At 42.7% G+C, this 19,242-nt stretch overlaps 2 protein-coding genes across 2 annotated transcripts; both read right to left on the bottom strand.

Annotated features, from left to right (window-relative positions):
- Positions 1-2,543: 2,543 nt before the first annotated feature.
- On the bottom strand, positions 2,544-6,012 carry LOC117825612 (trace amine-associated receptor 1-like). The gene is made up of 3 exons (XM_034701526.1): positions 5,952-6,012; positions 4,032-4,139; positions 2,544-3,533 (listed from the first exon to the last, which is right to left on the bottom strand). The coding sequence occupies exons 2-3, from the start codon at positions 4,068-4,070 to the stop codon at positions 2,544-2,546; spliced, it is 1,029 nt and encodes a 342-aa protein (XP_034557417.1). The 5' UTR covers positions 4,071-4,139; positions 5,952-6,012.
- Positions 6,013-8,175: 2,163 nt separating this feature from the next.
- LOC117825611 (trace amine-associated receptor 1-like) lies at positions 8,176-9,739 on the bottom strand. The gene is made up of 2 exons (XM_034701525.1): positions 9,701-9,739; positions 8,176-9,165 (listed from the first exon to the last, which is right to left on the bottom strand). The coding sequence occupies exons 1-2, from the start codon at positions 9,737-9,739 to the stop codon at positions 8,176-8,178; spliced, it is 1,029 nt and encodes a 342-aa protein (XP_034557416.1).
- Positions 9,740-19,242: the final 9,503 nt, after the last annotated feature.

Here is a 19,242-nt window from a genome sequence, read left to right as displayed (position 1 = left end):
GATCGACTTTGTTGTTGTCACACGTGATCTGTGGCCATATGTTCTGGAGGCCCCCTATCTGCAAAATGTTTAGCTCCCTCCTCTGATATGATTTCTTGTGCATCCCAGGGGAGGTTGAGGACACGGAATCTGACCTGACCATGTTCAAAGCATTCATCGTAGAAGTGGCTACCAGAGGTTGTGGACTGAAGGCCACTGGTGCCTGTTGTGGAGGTAAACCTAGAACCCAGTGGTGAGGGAAGCCTTCAAGTGACTCGGGTCTGGTTCAGTGAGAGTAAAATAGATTGTGAGACTGACAGGCGGATCGGTGATGTCAGCAGTAATGAGAGCGTTGCGCCAGACTACCATGGTGGCAAGGCAAAGCTTTCTATTTACCAGTCAAGCTATGTTCCAACCCTCACCATGGTCCCAAGCTATTGGTGGTGACTAAAAGAATGAGATCATGGATAGGACAGAGAAATGGTCTGAAGCTTGGGCATCTGGAGGGAGCTTAGAGTAGAGAGGCTGCTCCTTTGCATCAAAAGGAGTCAGTTGAGGTGGGTCAGACATTTGTTACGGTGCCTCCTTGATGCCTCCTTTGAGGTGTGTCCACCTAGGAGGAGGCCTCTGGGTAGACGCAGAGCTTATTGGAGGGATTATATAAAGGAACGCCTCGGGATCCCCCAGGAGCCGCTGGAACACGTTGGGGACAGGGATGACTGGGCCGACTTGCTCAGACTGCTGCCCCCGTGACCCCATCTCAGATAAGTGGATGGAAATGGATGGATGGATGGATGGATGACCATTTGTTGTGCGATCAACAGTTAGTCTGGACCTCATTCATGCACAGCCAGTTGACACTTATATCACAGGACAATTGTTGCCTCATTTATACCTGGTGAAATCAAGAGTCCATTTTTGGGACAATTAAGGATCAAACTCACTCATGAACAGCCAGTTGTACCACCAAAGGTACAATGTGACTTTATTTAAGCTCAGCCAATTGAGGGACAGGTGAAGGTCATTTGTGATTTCAGCTGTGCATGGCCAATTCTGCTACCATTTAAGATCAAACCTGACCTTATTCACTCACAGCCAGGTAGGCACATGAAAAGATACCTGACTTTAATTAGGAATTGTTCATCCTGGTACAATCGAGGGTTGATCGTGGCATTATCATGTAATGCCAGTTGTGGAAAATCAAAGGTCAGTCGAGACTTCAACTATGTATTGCCAATCATGGCTCAATAAAAATGGGTGCTACTCCATGTCTGTACTTTTTATTTCCTCTTACAATATTGTTGGTATGCTGTTAGGCTTAGGGTAGTGGGAGTGAGGGTTTATGATGTTTCTTCCTTCCTTCACTTCATGTTTCTGTTTTCCATCATTGTGTCTCTCTCCCCTTTAAAGTACAAAAGGACGTCACAATGGGATCTAATCCCCAAATACAGTGCACATTCCTCCTTCTTTCTAAACTAGCAAGTGAATGCTGGCTACAACATGAGGTTAGGTCATTAAGAAGGTGAAAGAGGTGTTTAAGTTGGACACAGTAGACTCTTATCAGACATGTGCTCTCCTTGGTTACTGCACAGGTGGAGTAGACAGGATAGGTTTCTTATTAGATTCTGTTTAAAATTAATTTATCCCTGTTGGTCAACTTATTTTGTTTTGCAAAATACTGACACAGCACTCTTTGGACCTGTTTTTACTATCTTTATTTTATGGAACAAGGTTTAAATATACAAGGCTGACCCACAAAAAGACTTGGATGCATGCAAATATTCTAAAAGCATACCAAAAAAATCAAGTACATTTAGAAGTCAGAAGGGGTGAGGCTCTTGGAGACATCATTTTCAGCCTTCTGCCTCAGACGTTGGTGTGTTCCAGGGCTGAGATTCAACTAAACTCTATCTTCCTCTGAAAGTCCAAAACAGCTGATTTTAAACAATAAAACATCTACACATATTCGCTCTCTGACCTCTACCTAATACAGGTCCTACAGGCCCTAAAAACCTGTCATGACATGGATTTATAATTGCAATCTTTGCCTAATGTAATATTTGTAATGTTTTCACTCTCACACCTTGTTGAACTGTAATCTGCCCTGATGACACCATAAAGTTTGATGTGGCACACTGTGGTGTGTATAATACTGAGGACTAGTTGGAATAGTCCATAATGTAAAAAGGAAAATCTCTGATCTTTAGATCAGACAGAAAACTGAATCACTGATGCTGAAACATTCACTGTGACCAGTATCAGTTCACAGGTGCTGTTGTGTTCTTAACAAAGATGCTTCAGTGTCAGCGCAGTGCTCTCTATCAACAACATAAACGGACATGACAATATTGTGCAATTCAAAATACTACTATATAGACTTTTATAAACTCAAACCTTGGAAAGAGATAACAGTGTTAGTTGAAGCCGAATACAGAGACTTCTCCTTATTGTCCCTTTGTTGGTCCAGGCTTGTTTTGGCCTTTAGGTACTTTTCCTTGTTCATGTTTAATAGTGATAACAACATATTTGAACATGTACTCATGTCCATTCTTGTTTTTGTTATTTTATTCAGTGAAGAGTGTTGTCCCTGAAATGTCAGATTTAAAGATATCACCTGAGGTTAATAACTGAAATGCCTTTCTGAACCACCTGTAAAAAAATGCATATATGATAGGGTTCACTGTAGAGTTCAAGTATCCCAACCACACAAGTACTTCAAACAGTTGTGGAGGTACTGAGTAACTAATGAAAGGGTCGATGATGTTGCAGACAAAGAAAGGAGTCCAAAAAGAAAGAAAGGCTCCCATTACAACAGCCAGAGTTTTAGTGGCTTTAGTCTGGCTTGATGTTTTCACTGAGCTCACACAGCCTGCCCTCTGTATGCTGCGGAACTGTTTCTGTGCCACCAGCAAAACCTTCAGATACACAGCAAGCATTATAACACCTGGCATGTAAAAGGAAAGAACGGATGAGATTACACTCGAAGGTCCACTCTGAAACAAAACACACCCTCCTTTACACACAACATGGTTATAATAAAACTCCTCAACACCCAAAATATTTAGTTTCAGAAATATCATCCCAAAGCCAATAAAAACTGAAATACTCCAAGTGAGCAGGATCATGATCAGCACTACATTATCAGTTATTCTGCTTCTGTAAAGCAGAGGTTGGCAAACAGCATAGTATCTGTCCACTGATATGAATGACAGATTCAGAATTGAGGCTGTACACAACGTGACATCCGAGCTCATGTAGACTTTACAGAAGAAGTCACCAAAGTACCAACAGGACTCTATGGTTAGGATCATACTGGGGAACATGACTAACAACCCTAAGAGCAGGTCAGACACAGCCAGAGAGACAATCAGGTAGTTGGTTGGAGTATGGAGCTGCTTAAAATAAGCAACTGAGAAAGTCACCAAAAGGTTTCCACACACTGTCAGAATGACTGTGACCCCTAGAATGATGTACAGGGCCACACGCCGGTGTATGGGATAAATAGTCCTCAGGCATGAAGTGTTACTGGACTCATAGCAAAACACTGGCTCCATCTGAAACAAGATTCAGAAACAGATCAATGTTAGAAACAAAACCTTTTAATGACACAATGTCTTCACCTGGACCAAAAGTGATGAGACAGACGATATAATGAAATTGCTGCTCTATTGTTGTATTGTGGTTTCTTCTATAGGGGATGCTTTGGCTTTATTTCATAGTAATTTTCTTTGTAGTGTATTCCCACTGTCTCATCCATGAGAGAAAACATTATCATAAGCAGGTTCTCATCTCCTTTGTGATGAGTGCTCAACAGTGCTGTATATCTTCAATGAGAGATTTAAAAATACATCCCCACCCCCTGGATGAGCTTCTAAAGCATTTTAAATTCTCTTTAAAAAATGGTATATCATACAAGCTTCAGCAAAAATAAAAATGCCATATTGGAAATATCAAAATTGCTCATTAATAAAACTGACAGTATCTTTAAAATAAAACAGTCATCATTATTCCTCTAATTATCTCACATGCTGCATATCAGTCCTGACACTCACCATACAGCTGGCCGGTCCACCACACAGCTGGTGTCTCATGGATCAGTGTCAGAGACTCTTGTTCTTAAGAGCTCTCCAGTAAACCTCGTCAGACGGTCGATCTCAGATCTTCAGGGAATAAAGTCCAACAGTCAGTCAGCCAATATGAAAAGTTAACTGGATATCAGATCCTCTTGGAGGGTGTTCTCTAAAACGTGGCAGTATACAGTAGGTGTTCAGACTCCTTCACTTTTTTTACATTTTGTTATGTTACAGCCTTATTCCAAAATGGATTAAATTGTTTTTTTCACTCATCAATCTACACACAATACTCCATAATAAAAAAGTGAAAAATGTTTTGTAGAAATCTTTGCAAATTAATTAAAAATAAAACACTCTAATATCGCATGTGCATAAGTATTCAGACCCTTTGCTTTGAAACTCAAAATAGAGCTCAGGTGCGTCCTGTTTCCTCTGACCGTCCTTGAAATGTTTCTACAACCTGATTGGAGTCCACCTGTGGTAAATTCAATTGATTGGACGTGATTTGGAAAGGCACACACCTGTCTATATAAGATCCCACAGTTGACAGTGCATGTCAGAGCACCAACCAAGACATGAAGTCAAAGGAATTGTCTGTAGACCTCTGAGACAGGATTGTATCGAGGCACAGATCTGGGGAACGGCACAGACAAAATTTCTGCTGCATTGAAGGTCCCAAAGAGCTCAGTGGTGTCCATCATACGGAAATGAAAGAAGTTGAAATCACCAGGCTCTCCCTAGAGCTGGCCGCCTGGCCAAAATGAACGATTGGGGGAGAAGGACCTTGCTCAGGGAGGTGACCAAGAACCAAACGGTCACTCTGACAGACCTCCAGCATTCTTCTGTGGAGATGAGAGAACCTTCCAGAAGGACAACCATCCCTGCAGCACTCCACAAATCAGTCCTTTATGATAGAGAGGCCGGACAGAAGCCAGTCCTCAGCACAAAGCACATTAAAGTTTGCCAAAAGGGACCTAAAGGACTCTCAGACCATGAGAAACAACATTCTCTGGTTTGATGAAACCTAGATTGAACTCTTTTGCCTGAATGTCTGGAGGAAACCAGGCACCGCTCATCACCTGGCCAATACCATCCCTACAGTGAAGCATGGTGGTGGTGGCAGCATCATGCTGTAGGGACGTTTTTCAGCGGCAGGAACTGGGAGACTAGTCAGGATCGAGGGAAAGATGAATGCAGCAAAGTACAGAGAGATCCATGATGAAAACCTGCTCCAGAGCGCTCTGGACCTCAGACTGCAGCAAAGGTTCACATTCCAACAGGACAACAATCCTCAGCACACAGCCAAGATAACAAAGGAGTGGCTTCAGGACAAGCCTCTGAATGTCATTGAATGGCCCAGCCAGAGCCCGGACTTAAACCTGATTGAACATTTCTGGAAAGACCTGAAAATAGCTGTGTGCTGACACTCCCCATCCAACCTCATCAAGCTTGAGAGGATGTACAAAGAAGAATGGGAGAAACTCCCCAAATCCAAGCTTGTAGCATCATACCTGAGAAGACTGGAGGCTGTAATCACTGCCAAAGGTGCTTCAACAGAGTATTGAGTAAAGGGTCTGAATACTTATGTACATGTGATATTTGAGTGTTTTATTTTTAATAAATTTGCAAAAATGTCTACAAAACATTTTTCACTTTGTCATTATGGAGTATTGTGAGTAGAATGTTGAGGGAAAAAATGAATGTAATCCATTTTGGAATAAGGCTGTAACACAACAAAATGTAAAAAAAAAAGTGAAGGGGTCTGAATACTTTCCGTACCCACTGTATGTGGTCCAGGGCTGTCATGTAAAAACGCTGATGCAAAGAGGTCAAACATTGTTCAGACACACTTATAATAACAAATGTATTTCAAAAATTCTTGGCACAGCCTACCCTTACCCTTTGGCCTATGTTGAATGGAGCTGTCACTGAAGAAGGAGGTAGCCCTCTGGGTTAGATTAGGGTAGGTGTCTCTTGATAGAGTTGCAGGCCTGGTTGGTTATACTCACAAGCCCACAGCTGAGGGCCTGTGTTGGGGTTCTCCCTGGGAAACAAGAGGGTCATCGCAAGGTTCTGACTCGTTTGTGCTTACGCATCAATTAGCAGTTTGGAATACCTGGTTCTCTTGGAATCTTTGGGTGGGGTTCATGAAGGAATTCCAACTGGGATCTATATAGCTCTTCTGAGGGACTTATTTACCCACACGGGCAATGATGGAGGCACCAGGAGGGGTGCGATTGGGAGGAACAGCCTGCTCGAACTAACCTGAGCAGTGCCTTGTTATTGGATTTTTCTACTAGCTATGGATTCACCATACAAACACCATGTTCCAACATAGGGTGGTTCAGTAGTGTACTTGGTACCAGACCATCCTAGGCCAAAGATTTATGATCGACTTTGTTGTTGTCTCACGTGATCTGTGGCCATATGTTCTGGAGGCCCCCTATCTGCAAAATGTTTAGCTCCCTCCTCTGATATGATTTCTTGTGCATCCCAGGGGAGGTTGAGGACACATGGAATCTGACCTGACCATGTTCAAAGCATTCATTGTAGAAGTGGCTACCAGAGGTTGTGGACTGAAGGCCACTGGTGCCTGTTGTGGAGGTAAACCTAGAACCCAGTGGTGAGGGAAGCCGTCAAATGTCTCGGGTCTGGTTCAGTGAGAGTAAAATAGATTGTGAGACTGACAGGCGGATTGGTGGTGTCAGCAGTAATGAGAGCGTTGTGCCAGACTACCATGGTGGCAAGGCAAAGCTTTCTATTTACCAGTCAAGCTATGTTCCAACCCTCACCATGGTCCCAAGCTATTGGTGGTGACCGAAAGAATGAGATCATGGATAGGACAGAGAAATGGTCTGAAGCTTGGGTATCTGGAGGGAGCTTAGAGTAGAGAGGCTGCTCCTTTGCATCAAAAGGAGTCAGTTGAGGTGGGTCAGACATTTGTTACGGTGTCTCCTTGATGCCTCCTTTGAGGTGTGTCCACCTAGGAGGAGGCCTCTGGGTAGACGCAGAGCTTTTTGGAGAGATTATATAAAGGAACGCCTCGGGATCCCCTAGGAGCCGCTGGAACACGTTGGGGACAGGGATGACTGGGCCGACTTGCTCAGACTGCTGCCCCCGTGACCCTATCTCAGATAAGTGGATGGAAATGGATGGATGGATGGATGACCATTTGTTGTGCGATCAACAGTTAGTCTGGACCTCATTCATGCACAGCCAGTTGACACTTATATCACAGGACAATTGTTGCCTCATTTATACCTGGTGCAATCAAGAGTCCATTTTTGGGACAATTAAGGATCAAACTCACTCATGAACAGCCAGTTGTACCACCAAAGGTACAATGTGACTTTATTTAAGCTCAGCCAATTGAGGGACAGGTGAAGGTCATTTGTGATTTCAGCTGTGCATGGCCAATTCTGCTACCATTTAAGATCAAACCTGACCTTATTCACTCACAGCCAGGTAGGCACATGAAAAGATACCTGACTTTAATTAGGAATTGTTCATCCTGGTACAATCGAGGGTTGATCGTGGCATTATCATGTAATGCCAGTTGTGGAAAATCAAAGGTCAGTCGAGACTTCAACTATGTATTGCCAATCATGGCTCAATAAAAATGGGTGCTACTCCATGTCTGTACTTTTTATTTCCTCTTACAATATTGTTGGTATGCTGTTAGGCTTAGGGTAGTGGGAGTGAGGGTTTATGATGTTTCTTCCTTCCTTCACTTCATGTTTCTGTTTTCCATCCTTGTGTCTCTCTCCCCTTTAAAGTACAAAAGGACGTCACAATGGGATCTAATCCCCAAATACAGTGCACATTCCTCCTTCTTTCTAAACTAGCAAGTGAATGCTGGCTACAACATGAGGTTAGGTCATTAAGAAGGTGAAAGAGGTGTTTAAGTTGGACACAGTAGACTCTTATCAGACATGTGCTCTCCTTGGTTACTGCACAGGTGGAGTAGACAGGATAGGTTTCTTATTAGATTCTGTTTAAAATTAATTTATCCCTGTTGGTCAACTTATTTTGTTTTGCAAAATACTGACACAGCACTCTTTGGACCTGTTTTTACTACATCATATTTGAACATGTACTCATGTCCATTCTTGTTTTTGTTATTTTATTCAGTGAAGAGTGTTGTCTCTGACATGTCAGATTTAAAGATATTACCTGAGGTTAATAACTGAAATGCCTTTCTGAACCACCTGTAAAAAAATGCATATATCATAGGGTTCACTGTAGAATTGAAATAGCACATCCATGCAAGTACTTCAAACAGTTGTGGGGGTACTGAGTAACTAATGAAAGGATCAATGACATAACAGACAAAGAAAGGAGTCCAAAAAGAAAGAAAGGCTCCCATTACAACAGCCAGAGTTTTAGTGGCTTTAGTCTGGCTTGATGTTTTCACTGAGCTCACACAGCCTGCCCTCTGTATGCTGCGGAACTGTTTCTGTGCCACCAGCAAAACCTTCAGATACACAGCAAGCATTATAACACCTGGCATGTAAAAGGAAAGAAGGGATGAGATTACACTCGAAGGTCCACTCTGAAACAAAACACACCCTCCTTTACACACAACATGGTTATAATAAAACTCCTCAACACCCAAAATATTTAGTTTCAGAAAAATCATCCCAAAGCCAATAAAAACTGAAATACTCCAAGTGAGCAGGATCATGATCAGCACTACATTATCAGTTATTCTGCTTCTGTAAAGCAGAGGTTGGCAAACAGCATAGTATCTGTCCACTGATATGGATAACAGGTTCAGAATTGAGGCTGTACACAACGTGACATCCGAGCTCATGTAGACTTTACAGAAGAAGTCACCAAAGTACCAACAGGACTCTATGGTTAGGATCATACTGGGGAACATGACTAACAACCCTAAGAGCAGGTCAGACACAGCCAGAGAGACAATCAGGTAGTTGGTTGGAGTATGGAGCTGCTTAAAATAAGCAACTGAGAAAGTCACCAAAAGGTTTCCACACACTGTCAGAATGACTGTGACCCCTAGAATGATGTACAGGGCCACACGCAGGTGTATGGGATAAATAGTCCTCAGGCATGAAGTGTTACTGGACTCATAGCAAAACACTGGCTCCATCTGAAACAAGATTCAGAAACAGATCAATGTTAGAAACAAAACCTTTTAATGACACAATGTCTTCACCTGGACCAAAAGTGATGAGACAGACGATATAATGAAATTGCTGCTCTATTGTTGTATTGTGGTTTCTTCTATAGGGGATGCTTTGGCTTTATTTCATAGTAATTTTCTTTGTAGTGTATTCCCACTGTCTCATCCATGAGAGAAAACATTATCATAAGCAGGTTCTCATCTCCTTTGTGATGAGTGCTCAACAGTGCTGTATATCTTCAATGAGAAATTTAAAAATACATCCCCACCCCCTGGATGAGCTTCGGAAATATTTGAATTTCCCCAGATTATATAAAAACATGCAAACAACTTAAAGTCACAACAGTCCATTCATTAGATGTGTTATGAGCTATAAGCCAGCATTTTTAAAATGAGCAGTTTCGATAAAAATAAAAAACTGACAGTATCTTTAAAATAAAACAGTCATCAGTGATTCCTCTAACCATCTCACACAAAGCTGCACGTCAGTCCTGACACTCACCATACAGCTGGCCGGTCCACCACACAGCTGGTGTCTCATGGATCAGTGCCAGAGATTCTTGTTCTTAAGAGCTCTCCAGTAAACCTCGTCAGACGGTCGATCTCAGATCTTCAGGGAATAAAGTCCAACAGTCAGTCCCAGAGGACACAGCAGGACAGCAAAGTACGAGGTAAACATCCCTTTGCGGAACACTTGAATCATCAATCAATCAATCAATCTTTATTTGTATAGCGCCAAATCACAACAAACGTTATCTCAAGACGCTTTTACAAACATAGGAGGTCTAGACCACACTATGTCAAATTATGAACAGAGACCCAACTTCAAGACAGGGTAAGACTCAGTCTGACCCCACCTTAATCCACCATGAGCATTGCACATCGCAGTATTTAGCTAGTTACAGTGGTGAGGAAAAACTTCCTTTTAACAGGCAGAAACCTCAGGCAGAACCAGACTCATGTTAGACAGACATCATGCCTCGACTGAGTTGGGTCTGGAAAGACAGATAGAGGGGAGTAAGAGAGAGAAGTGATAGTAATGAGACGAGTCGTAGAAGCTGTTGCCGCTGGAGTCCAGCACGTCCGTATCAGCTGGAGTCCAGATCGTCCACAGCAGGAGGACGTCTACGACAGCTCAGAGGAACCTACGAGACAATGGAGCTCAGGGACTCCAGAAAGGTCTATGGTTAGTAACTTTAATGGGACAGGTAGAGTTAAAGTAAGTGATGAGGGGGTTGGGGGGAAGAAGGTGAGCTAGGATCCCAGTGTGTCAGTGTGCCAGTTCCCCCGGCAGTCTAGGCCTATAGCAGCATGACAAAAGCTGGTCCAAGCCTGATCCAGCTTAACTATAAGCTTTATCAAAAAGGAAAGTTTTAAGTCTACTCTTAAAAGTGGAGAGGGTGTCTGCCTCCCGGACCCTGACTGGTAGATGATTCCAAAGGAGAGGGGCCTGATAACTGAAGGTTCTACCTCCCATACTACTTTTAGAGATTTTAGGTACAGCTAGCAAGCCTGCATGTTGGGAGCGTAGAGTTCTAGAGGAGTAATAGGGCACTATGAGCTCTTTAAGATACGAGGGTGCCTGATTTTTAAGGGCTTTGTAGGTTAAAAGAAGGATTTTAAACTCTATTCTACATTTTATTGGGAGCCAGTGTAGAGAAGCTAACACTGGAGAAATGTGCTCCCTCTTCCTAGTTTTAGTCAATACTCGAGCTGCAGCGTTTTGAACTAGCTGAAGAGTCTTTAGAGACTTATTGGGGCAGCCTGATAAGAGGGAGTTACAGTAATCTAACCTGGAGGTAACAAATGCATGGACTAGTTTTTCTGCGTCGCTCTGAGATAGGAAGTGTCTAATTTTAGAAATATTGCGCAAGTGAAAATAGGCTGACATTGAGATTTGCTGAATTTTGGACTTGAAGGATAAATCTTGATCAAATAGGACTCCTAGATTCCTAGCCGAGGTGCTGGATGCCAGACTAATGCCGTCTAAGGTACTTATATTATTAGAAAAAGTCTCTCTGAGGTGTTTGGGGCCGATAACAATCACTTCAGTTTTTCCTGAGTTTAGCAGTAAGAAATTTCTGGTCATCCAGGTCTTTATGTCTTTTAGACAAGCTTCTAATTTAGATAACTGATTGGTTTCTTCTGGCTTCACTGATAAATAGAGCTGAGTGTCATCAGCATAACAATCTTAACACATTCTCAGATTTACAATGTAGACAGAAGTATTCAAATATTTACTCAAGTGTTTATGCAAAGAAAGCCCTTTCCATTTGCTTTGTAACGTACTACTACCGTCCATTCGTTTTGTTTCTTAGCTATAAAACCTTTCATCAAGAAAACTCCTGATCCCATCATCAGTCTTCCTCCACAGGCTCCTTCGGCTGCACCTCCAGCTCCTACATGATATCTCAACTCCTTCACCCTTTCTCTGGTCTATCATGTATTTTATCGCCTTTCAAGCCAATATGAAAAGTAAACTGGATATCAAATCCTCTTCTGTTGGAAAGCGTTCTCTAAAACTTGGCAGTATATCTGGTCCAGGGCTGCAGTTGTTCAATCCTGCTGTAAATGAAAATGGCCTTCTTTGTTATGGAGCGGGTCAGTTAAAAACGCTGATGCCAGGAGGTCAAACACTGTTCAGACGCACGTATCATAACAAACATATTCCAAAGTTCAAAAATTAGATTTGAAGTATCTGTTCTGATGTTAAAGAAATGAAGACTATTTGAATCATTTTTGCACTGCAAAAACTCAAAATCTTACCAAGTGAAATTGTCTCATTTTTAGGTTAAATGTCTTATCTCACTTGATTTTAGATACATTTCCTTAACAAGTGAAATTGGAGCAATACAACTCAAATGAAGGTGAATATATCTCAAATGAAGAAGTTGACATGAAAAGTATTACTCCAAAAATATTTTTTTGAGTGAAAAAGTACTAATTGATATAATTCCTGTCTTATTCTGAGACACGAAGCTTTAAAATACTGGTAAAATATTGCTTAAGGTTTCCCTGTCTTATTTTCAGAAATCTTAGCAAGCAAATTTTCACTTGTTCTATTGGCAGATTTGTTTGCTTAATTCAAGGTAAAAAGTACCTTAAAATAAGAATTTTGGAGGGGCATTTTTTCCAGTGTGGTCTTACATCAAGTTTGGCTCAAGCTACTTATTTTAAAAAAACACAGAGACAAAACTTTTGATTACATCTTCTCAGTAATGGGTGTTTTTCTCACTTTTTATTTTACCTTGATGCCAAAACTCCTATGTTCTAAATCAAGTCAAAAATGCAAGGAGCAGAGTGCAGTCTGGTTTGAAAAGGTCTTTTGGGACAGGGTTGGTAGAATAGTATCTAAAGAAACAAACTTCTGTGTTAAGGAGTTAAACGGATCTGAAGGAGCAGCAGTCTCTTTGACTATGGGTGCATCTCAAAGCTCTAAACGTCCATCCTCGCGTCATTTCCTCGCGTCTCTTCCTCGTGTCTTAGTCCCGCCCACCAGAGATGCGAGGAACTGAAACCAGAGGAGAGAGGAGAGAGGAGATTTGTATTTAGAGAAATGAGACGTCCTCTCCTCTGGAGCGTCCCGTGAAGCGATGTCGGTTTGTGATGACGGCTTTAACAGTTGTTTGTGTCTGCACACATGTTCACTGTAATAACTCTGATCAATATAAACAGTAACAGAGCTCTGTCTCTGTGTTTACCTGTTTAACACACACCTGTTTAACACACACCTGTTTAACACACATGTTCACTGTAATAACTCTGATCAATATAAACAGTGACAGAGCTCTGTCTCTGTGTTTACATGTTTAACACACACCTGCACATGAAGAGAATCAGCTCTCTGTTTATTCTGTCCTGAAGCATCACGGATCGATTCACCAGTAAAATGCCTCATTATTAAATTATTTATTACCTTAAGGGAAAATAGAAACCATGCAACTCTTTTCAAACCCTGTGCTCATTAATGATCAGCCTCATATGAAACTTTATTAACCTGACAGGAAATATAACAAGTGTTTTTACTAACAGACAAACTTTACTGTCAGACTTCTCTTCATGAAGAGAACGAGAACAAACAGGGAAACTAACAGGAGGAATAACTGATCATTAATATATATACTCTATCTATGATATTAGACTCTATTACTCTATTTCATTAGACAGTGAATCAGATATAAAATAATCCACCCTCTGTTACATTGAATTTATGATTTTGAGTTAAGTATTTTGTGTTTAAAACTCACATCAAATACTTTTCAATCTCAGCTCATCAAATACAGACTGTTTAGAAACCAACGTATGTTTATGATCCGTTTCAGGGCACCCTTAGTGACTGTTTTAAGGTCTGTTTCATGGCACCCTTAGTGACTGTTTTAAGGTCTGTTTCAGGGCACCCTTAGTAACTGTTTTAAGGTCTGTTTCAGGGCACCCTTACTGATTGTTTTAAGGTCTGTTTCAGGGCACCCTTAGTGACTATTTTAAGGTCTGTTTCAGGGCACCCTTAGTGACTGTTAAGGTCTGTTTCAGGGCACCCTTAGTGACTGTTTTAAGGTCTGTTTCATGGCACCCTTAGTGACTGTTTTAAGGTCTGTTTCAGGGCACCCTTAGTGACTGTTTTAAGGTCTGTTTCAGGGAACCCTTAGTAACTGTTTTAAGGTCTGTTTCAGGGCACCCTTACTGACTGTTTTAAGGTCTGTTTCAGGGCACCCTTAGTGACTGTTTTAAGGTCTGTTTCAGGGCACCCTTAGTGACTATTTTAAGGTCTGTTACAGGGCACCCTTAGTGACTGTTTTAAGGTCTGTTTCATGGCACCCTTAGTGACTGTTTTAAGGTCTGTTTCATGGCACCCTTAGTGACTGTTTTAAGGTCTGTTTCAGGGCACCCTTAGTGACTGTTTTAAGGTCTGTTTCAGGGCACCCTTAGTGACTGTTTTAAGGTCTGTTCAGGGCACCCTTAGTGACTGTTTTAAGGTCTGTTTCAGGGCACCCTTAGTGACTGTTTTAAGGTCTGTTTCAGGGCACCCTTAGTGACTGTTTTAAGGTCTGTTTCAGGGCACCCTTAGTGACTGTTTTAAGGTCTGTTTCAGGGCACCCTTAGTGACTGTTTTAAGGTCTGTTTCAGGGCACCCTTAGTGACTGTTTTAAGGTCTGTTTCAGGGCACCCTTACTGATTGTTTTAAGGTCTGTTTCAGGGCACCCTTAGTGACTGTTTTAAGGTCTGTTTCAGGGCACCCTTAGTGACTGTTTTAAGGTCTGTTTCAGGGCGCCCTTACTGATTGTTTTAAGGTCTGTTTCAGGGCACCCTTAGTGACTGTTTTAAGGTCTGTTTCAGGGCACCCTTAGTGACTGTTTTAAGGTCTGTTTCAGGGCACCCTTAGTGACTGTTTTAAGGTCTGTTTCAGGGCACCCTTAGTGACTGTTTTAAGGTCTGTTTCAGGGCACCCTTAGTGACTGTTTTAAGGTCTGTTTCAGGGCACCCTTAGTGACTGTTTTAAGGTCTGTTTCATGGCACCCTTAGTGACTGTTTTAAGGTCTGTTTCAGGGCACCCTTAGTGACTGTTTTAAGGTCTTTTTCAGGGCACCTTTACTGATTGTTTTAAGGTCTGTTTCAGGGCACCCTTAGTGACTGTTTTAAGGTCTGTTTCAGGGCACCCTTAGTGACTGTTTTAAGGTCTGTTTCAGGGCACCCTTACTGATTGTTTTAAGGTCTGTTTCAGGGCACCCTTACTGATTGTTTTAAGGTCTTTTTCAGGGCACCCTTAGTGACTGTTTTAAGGTCTGTTTCAGGGCACCCTTACTGATTGTTTTAAGGTCTGTTTCAGGGCACCCTTACTGATTGTTTTAAGGTCTTTTTCAGGGCACCCTTAGTGACTGTTTTAAGGTCTGTTTCAGGGCACCCTTAGTGACTGTTTTAAGGTCTGTTTCAGGGCACCCTTAGTGACTGTTTTAAGGTCTGTTTCAGGGCACCCTTAGTGACTGTTTTAAGGTCTGTTTCAGGGCACCCTTAGTGACTGTTTTAAGGTCTGTTTCAGGGCACCCTTAGTGACTGTTTTAAGGTCTATTTCAGGGCACCCTTACTGATTGTTTTAAGGTCTGTTTCAGGGCACCCTTAGTGACTGTTTTAAGGTCTGTTTCAGGGCACCCTTAGTGACTGTTTTAAGGTCTGTTGCAGGGCACCCTTACTGATTGTTTTAAGGTCTGTTTCAGGGCACCCTTAGCGACTGTTTTAAGGTCTGTTTCAGGGCACCCTTACTGATTGTTTTAAGGTCTGTTTCAGGGCACCCTTAGTGACTATTTTAAGGTCTGTTACAGGGCACCCTTAGTGACTGTTTTAAGGTCTGTTTCAGGGCACCCTTAGTGACTGTTTTAAGGTCTGTTTCAGGGCACCCTTAGTGACTGTTTTAAGGTCTGTTTCAGGGCACCCTTAGTGACTGTTTTAAGGTCTGTTTCAGGGCACCCTTAGTGACTGTTTTAAGGTCTGTTTCAGGGCACCCTTAGTGACTGTTTTAAGGTCTGTTTCAGGGCACCCTTAGTGACTGTTTTGAGGTCTGTTTCAGGGCACCCTTAGTGACTGTTTTAAGGTCTGTTTCAGGGCACCCTTAGTGACTGTTTTAAGGTCTGTTTCAGGGCACCCTTAGTGACTGTTTTAAGGTCTGTTTAAGGGCACCCTTAGTGACTGTTTTAAGGTCTGTTTCAGGGCACCCTTAGTGACTGTTTTAAGGTCTGTTTCAGGGCACCCTTACTGATTGTTTTAAGGTCTGTTTCAGGGCACCCTTAGTGACTGTTTTAAGGTCTGTTTCAGGGCACCCTTAGTGACTGTTTTAAGGTCTGTTTCAGGGCACCCTTAGTGACTGTTTTAAGGTCTGTTTCAGGGCGCCCTTACTGATTGTTTTAAGGTCTGTTTCAGGGCACCCTTAGTGACTGTTTTAAGGTCTGTTTCAGGGCACCCTTAGTGACTGTTTTAAGGTCTGTTTCAGGGCACCCTTACTGATTGTTTTAAGGTCTGTTTCAGGGCACCCTTAGTGACTGTTTTAAGGTCTGTTTCAGGGCGCCCTTACTGATTGTTTTAAGGTCTGTTTCAGGGCACCCTTAGTGACTGTTTTAAGGTCTGTTTCAGGGCACCCTTAGTGACTGTTTTAAGGTCTGTTTCAGGGCACCCTTAGTGACTGTTTTAAGGTCTGTTTCAGGGCACCCTTAGTGACTGTTTTAAGGTCTGTTTCAGGGCACCCTTAGTGACTGTTTTAAGGTCTGTTTCAGGGCACCCTTAGTGACTGTTTTAAGGTCTGTTTCAGGGCACCCTTACTGATGGTTTTAAGGTCTGTTTCGGGGCACCCTTAGTGACTGTTTTAAGGTCTGTTTCAGGGCACCCTTAGTGACTGTTTTCAGGTCTGTTTCAGGGCACCCTTAGTGACTGTTTTCAGGTCTGTTTCAGGGCACCCTTAGTGACTGTTTTAAGGTCTGTTTCAGGGCACCCTTAGTGACTGTTTTAAGGTCTGTTTCAGGGCACCCTTAGTGACTGTTTTAAGGTCTGTTTCAGGGCACCCTTACTGATTGTTTTAAGGTCTGTTTCAGGGCACCCTTAGTGACTGTTTTAAGGTCTGTTTCAGGGCACCCTTACTGATTGTTTTAAGGTCTGTTTCAGGGCACCCTTAGTGACTGTTTTAAGGTCTGTTTCAGGGCACCCTTAGTGACTGTTTTAAGGTCTGTTTCAGGGCACCCTTAGTGACTGTTTTAAGGTCTGTTACAGGGCACCCTTAGTGACTGTTTTAAGGTCTGTTTCAGGGCACCCTTAGTGACTGTTTTAAGGTCTGTTACAGGGCACCCTTAGTGACTGTTTTAAGGTCTGTTACAGGGCACCCTTAGTGACTGTTTTAAGGTCTGTTTCAGGGCACCCTTAGTGACTGTTTTAAGGTCTGTTTCATGGCACCCTTAGTGACTGTTTTAAGGTCTGTTTCAGGGCACCCTTAGTGACTGTTTTAAGGTCTGTTTCAGGGCACCCTTAGTGACTGTTTTAAGGTCTGTTTCAGGGCGCCCTTACTGATTGTTTTAAGGTCTGTTTCAGGGCACCCTTAGTGACTGTTTTAAGGTCTGTTTCAGGGCACCCTTAGTGACTGTTTTAAGGTCTGTTTCAGGGCACCCTTACTGATTGTTTTAAGGTCTGTTTCAGGGCACCCTTAGTGACTGTTTTAAGGTCTGTTTCAGGGCGCCCTTACTGATTGTTTTAAGGTCTGTTTCAGGGCACCCTTAGTGACTGTTTTAAGGTCTGTTTCAGGGCACCCTTAGTGACTGTTTTAAGGTCTGTTTCAGGGCACCCTTAGTGACTGTTTTAAGGTCTGTTTCAGGGCACCCTTAGTGACTGTTTTAAGGTCTGTTTCAGGGCACCCTTACTGATGGTTTTAAGGTCTGTTTCAGGGCACCCTTAGTGACTGTTTTAAGGTCTGTTTCATGGCACCCTTAGTGACTGTTTTAAGGTCTGTTTCAGGGCACCCTTAGTGACTGTTTTAAGGTCTGTTTCAGGGCACCCTTAGTGACTGTTTTAAGGTCTGTTTCAGGGCACCCTTAGTGACTGTTTTAAGGTCTGTTTCAGGGCACCCTTACTGATGGTTTTAAGGTCTGTTTCGGGGCACCCTTAGTGACTGTTTTAAGGTCTGTTTCAGGGCACCCTTAGTGACTGTTTTCAGGTCTGTTTCAGGGCACCCTTAGTGACTGTTTTCAGGTCTGTTTCAGGGCACCCTTAGTGACTGTTTTAAGGTCTGTTTCAGGGCACCCTTAGTGACTGTTTTAAGGTCTGTTTCAGGGCACCCTTAGTGACTGTTTTAAGGTCTGTTTCAGGGCACCCTTACTGATTGTTTTAAGGTCTGTTTCAGGGCACCCTTAGTGACTGTTTTAAGGTCTGTTTCAGGGCACCCTTACTGATTGTTTTAAGGTCTGTTTCAGGGCACCCTTAGTGACTGTTTTAAGGTCTGTTTCAGGGCACCCTTAGTGACTGTTTTAAGGTCTGTTTCAGGGCACCCTTAGTGACTGTTTTAAGGTCTGTTACAGGGCACCCTTAGTGACTGTTTTAAGGTCTGTTTCAGGGCACCCTTAGTGACTGTTTTAAGGTCTGTTACAGGGCACCCTTAGTGACTGTTTTAAGGTCTGTTACAGGGCACCCTTAGTGACTGTTTTAAGGTCTGTTTCAGGGCACCCTTAGTGACTGTTTTAAGGTCTGTTTCATGGCACCCTTAGTGACTGTTTTAAGGTCTGTTTCAGGGCACCCTTAGTGACTGTTTTAAGGTCTGTTTCAGGGCACCCTTAGTGACTGTTTTAAGGTCTGTTTCAGGGCGCCCTTACTGATTGTTTTAAGGTCTGTTTCAGGGCACCCTTAGTGACTGTTTTAAGGTCTGTTTCAGGGCACCCTTAGTGACTGTTTTAAGGTCTGTTTCAGGGCACCCTTACTGATTGTTTTAAGGTCTGTTTCAGGGCACCCTTAGTGACTGTTTTAAGGTCTGTTTCAGGGCGCCCTTACTGATTGTTTTAAGGTCTGTTTCAGGGCACCCTTAGTGACTGTTTTAAGGTCTGTTTCAGGGCACCCTTAGTGACTATTTTAAGGTCTGTTTCAGGGCACCCTTAGTGACTGTTTTAAGGTCTGTTTCAGGGCACCCTTACTGATGGTTTTAAGGTCTGTTTCAGGGCACCCTTAGTGACTGTTTTAAGGTCTGTTTCATGGCACCCTTAGTGACTGTTTTAAGGTCTGTTTCAGGGCACCCTTAGTGACTGTTTTAAGGTCTGTTTCAGGGCACCCTTAGTGACTGTTTTAAGGTCTGTTTCAGGGCACCCTTAGTGACTGTTTTAAGGTCTGTTTCAGGGCACCCTTAGTGACTGTTTTAAGGTCTGTTTCAGGGCACCCTTAGTGACTGTTTTAAGGTCTGTTTCAGGGCACCCTTAGTGACTATTTTAAGGTCTGTTACAGGGCACCCTTAGTGACTGTTTTAAGGTCTGTTTCAGGGCACCCTTAGTGACTGTTTTAAGGTCTGTTTCAGGGCACCCTTAGTGACTATTT

Source organism: Notolabrus celidotus, chromosome 14, assembly GCF_009762535.1.
Source record: "Notolabrus celidotus isolate fNotCel1 chromosome 14, fNotCel1.pri, whole genome shotgun sequence".
NCBI classification, from domain to species: Eukaryota; Metazoa; Chordata; class Actinopteri; order Labriformes; family Labridae; genus Notolabrus; species Notolabrus celidotus.
The sequence above is the reverse complement of the archived record's forward strand: the minus strand, read 5'-3'. Positions and strand labels throughout refer to the sequence as shown.

What these genes read in the sequence shown, in the direction of transcription:
- LOC117825612 (XM_034701526.1), bottom strand. Translation starts at nt 4,070, where the DNA reads ATGAGACACCAGCTGTGTGGTGGACCGGCCAGCTGTATG. An exon ending in GTGGACCGGCCAGCTGTATG is followed by an intron (nt 3,534 to 4,031) that starts GTGAGTGTCAGG and finishes ATCTTGTTTCAG; the next exon opens with ATGGAGCCAGTGTTTTGCTA.
- LOC117825611 (XM_034701525.1), bottom strand. Translation starts at nt 9,739, where the DNA reads ATGAGACACCAGCTGTGTGGTGGACCGGCCAGCTGTATG. An exon ending in GTGGACCGGCCAGCTGTATG is followed by an intron (nt 9,166 to 9,700) that starts GTGAGTGTCAGG and finishes ATCTTGTTTCAG; the next exon opens with ATGGAGCCAGTGTTTTGCTA.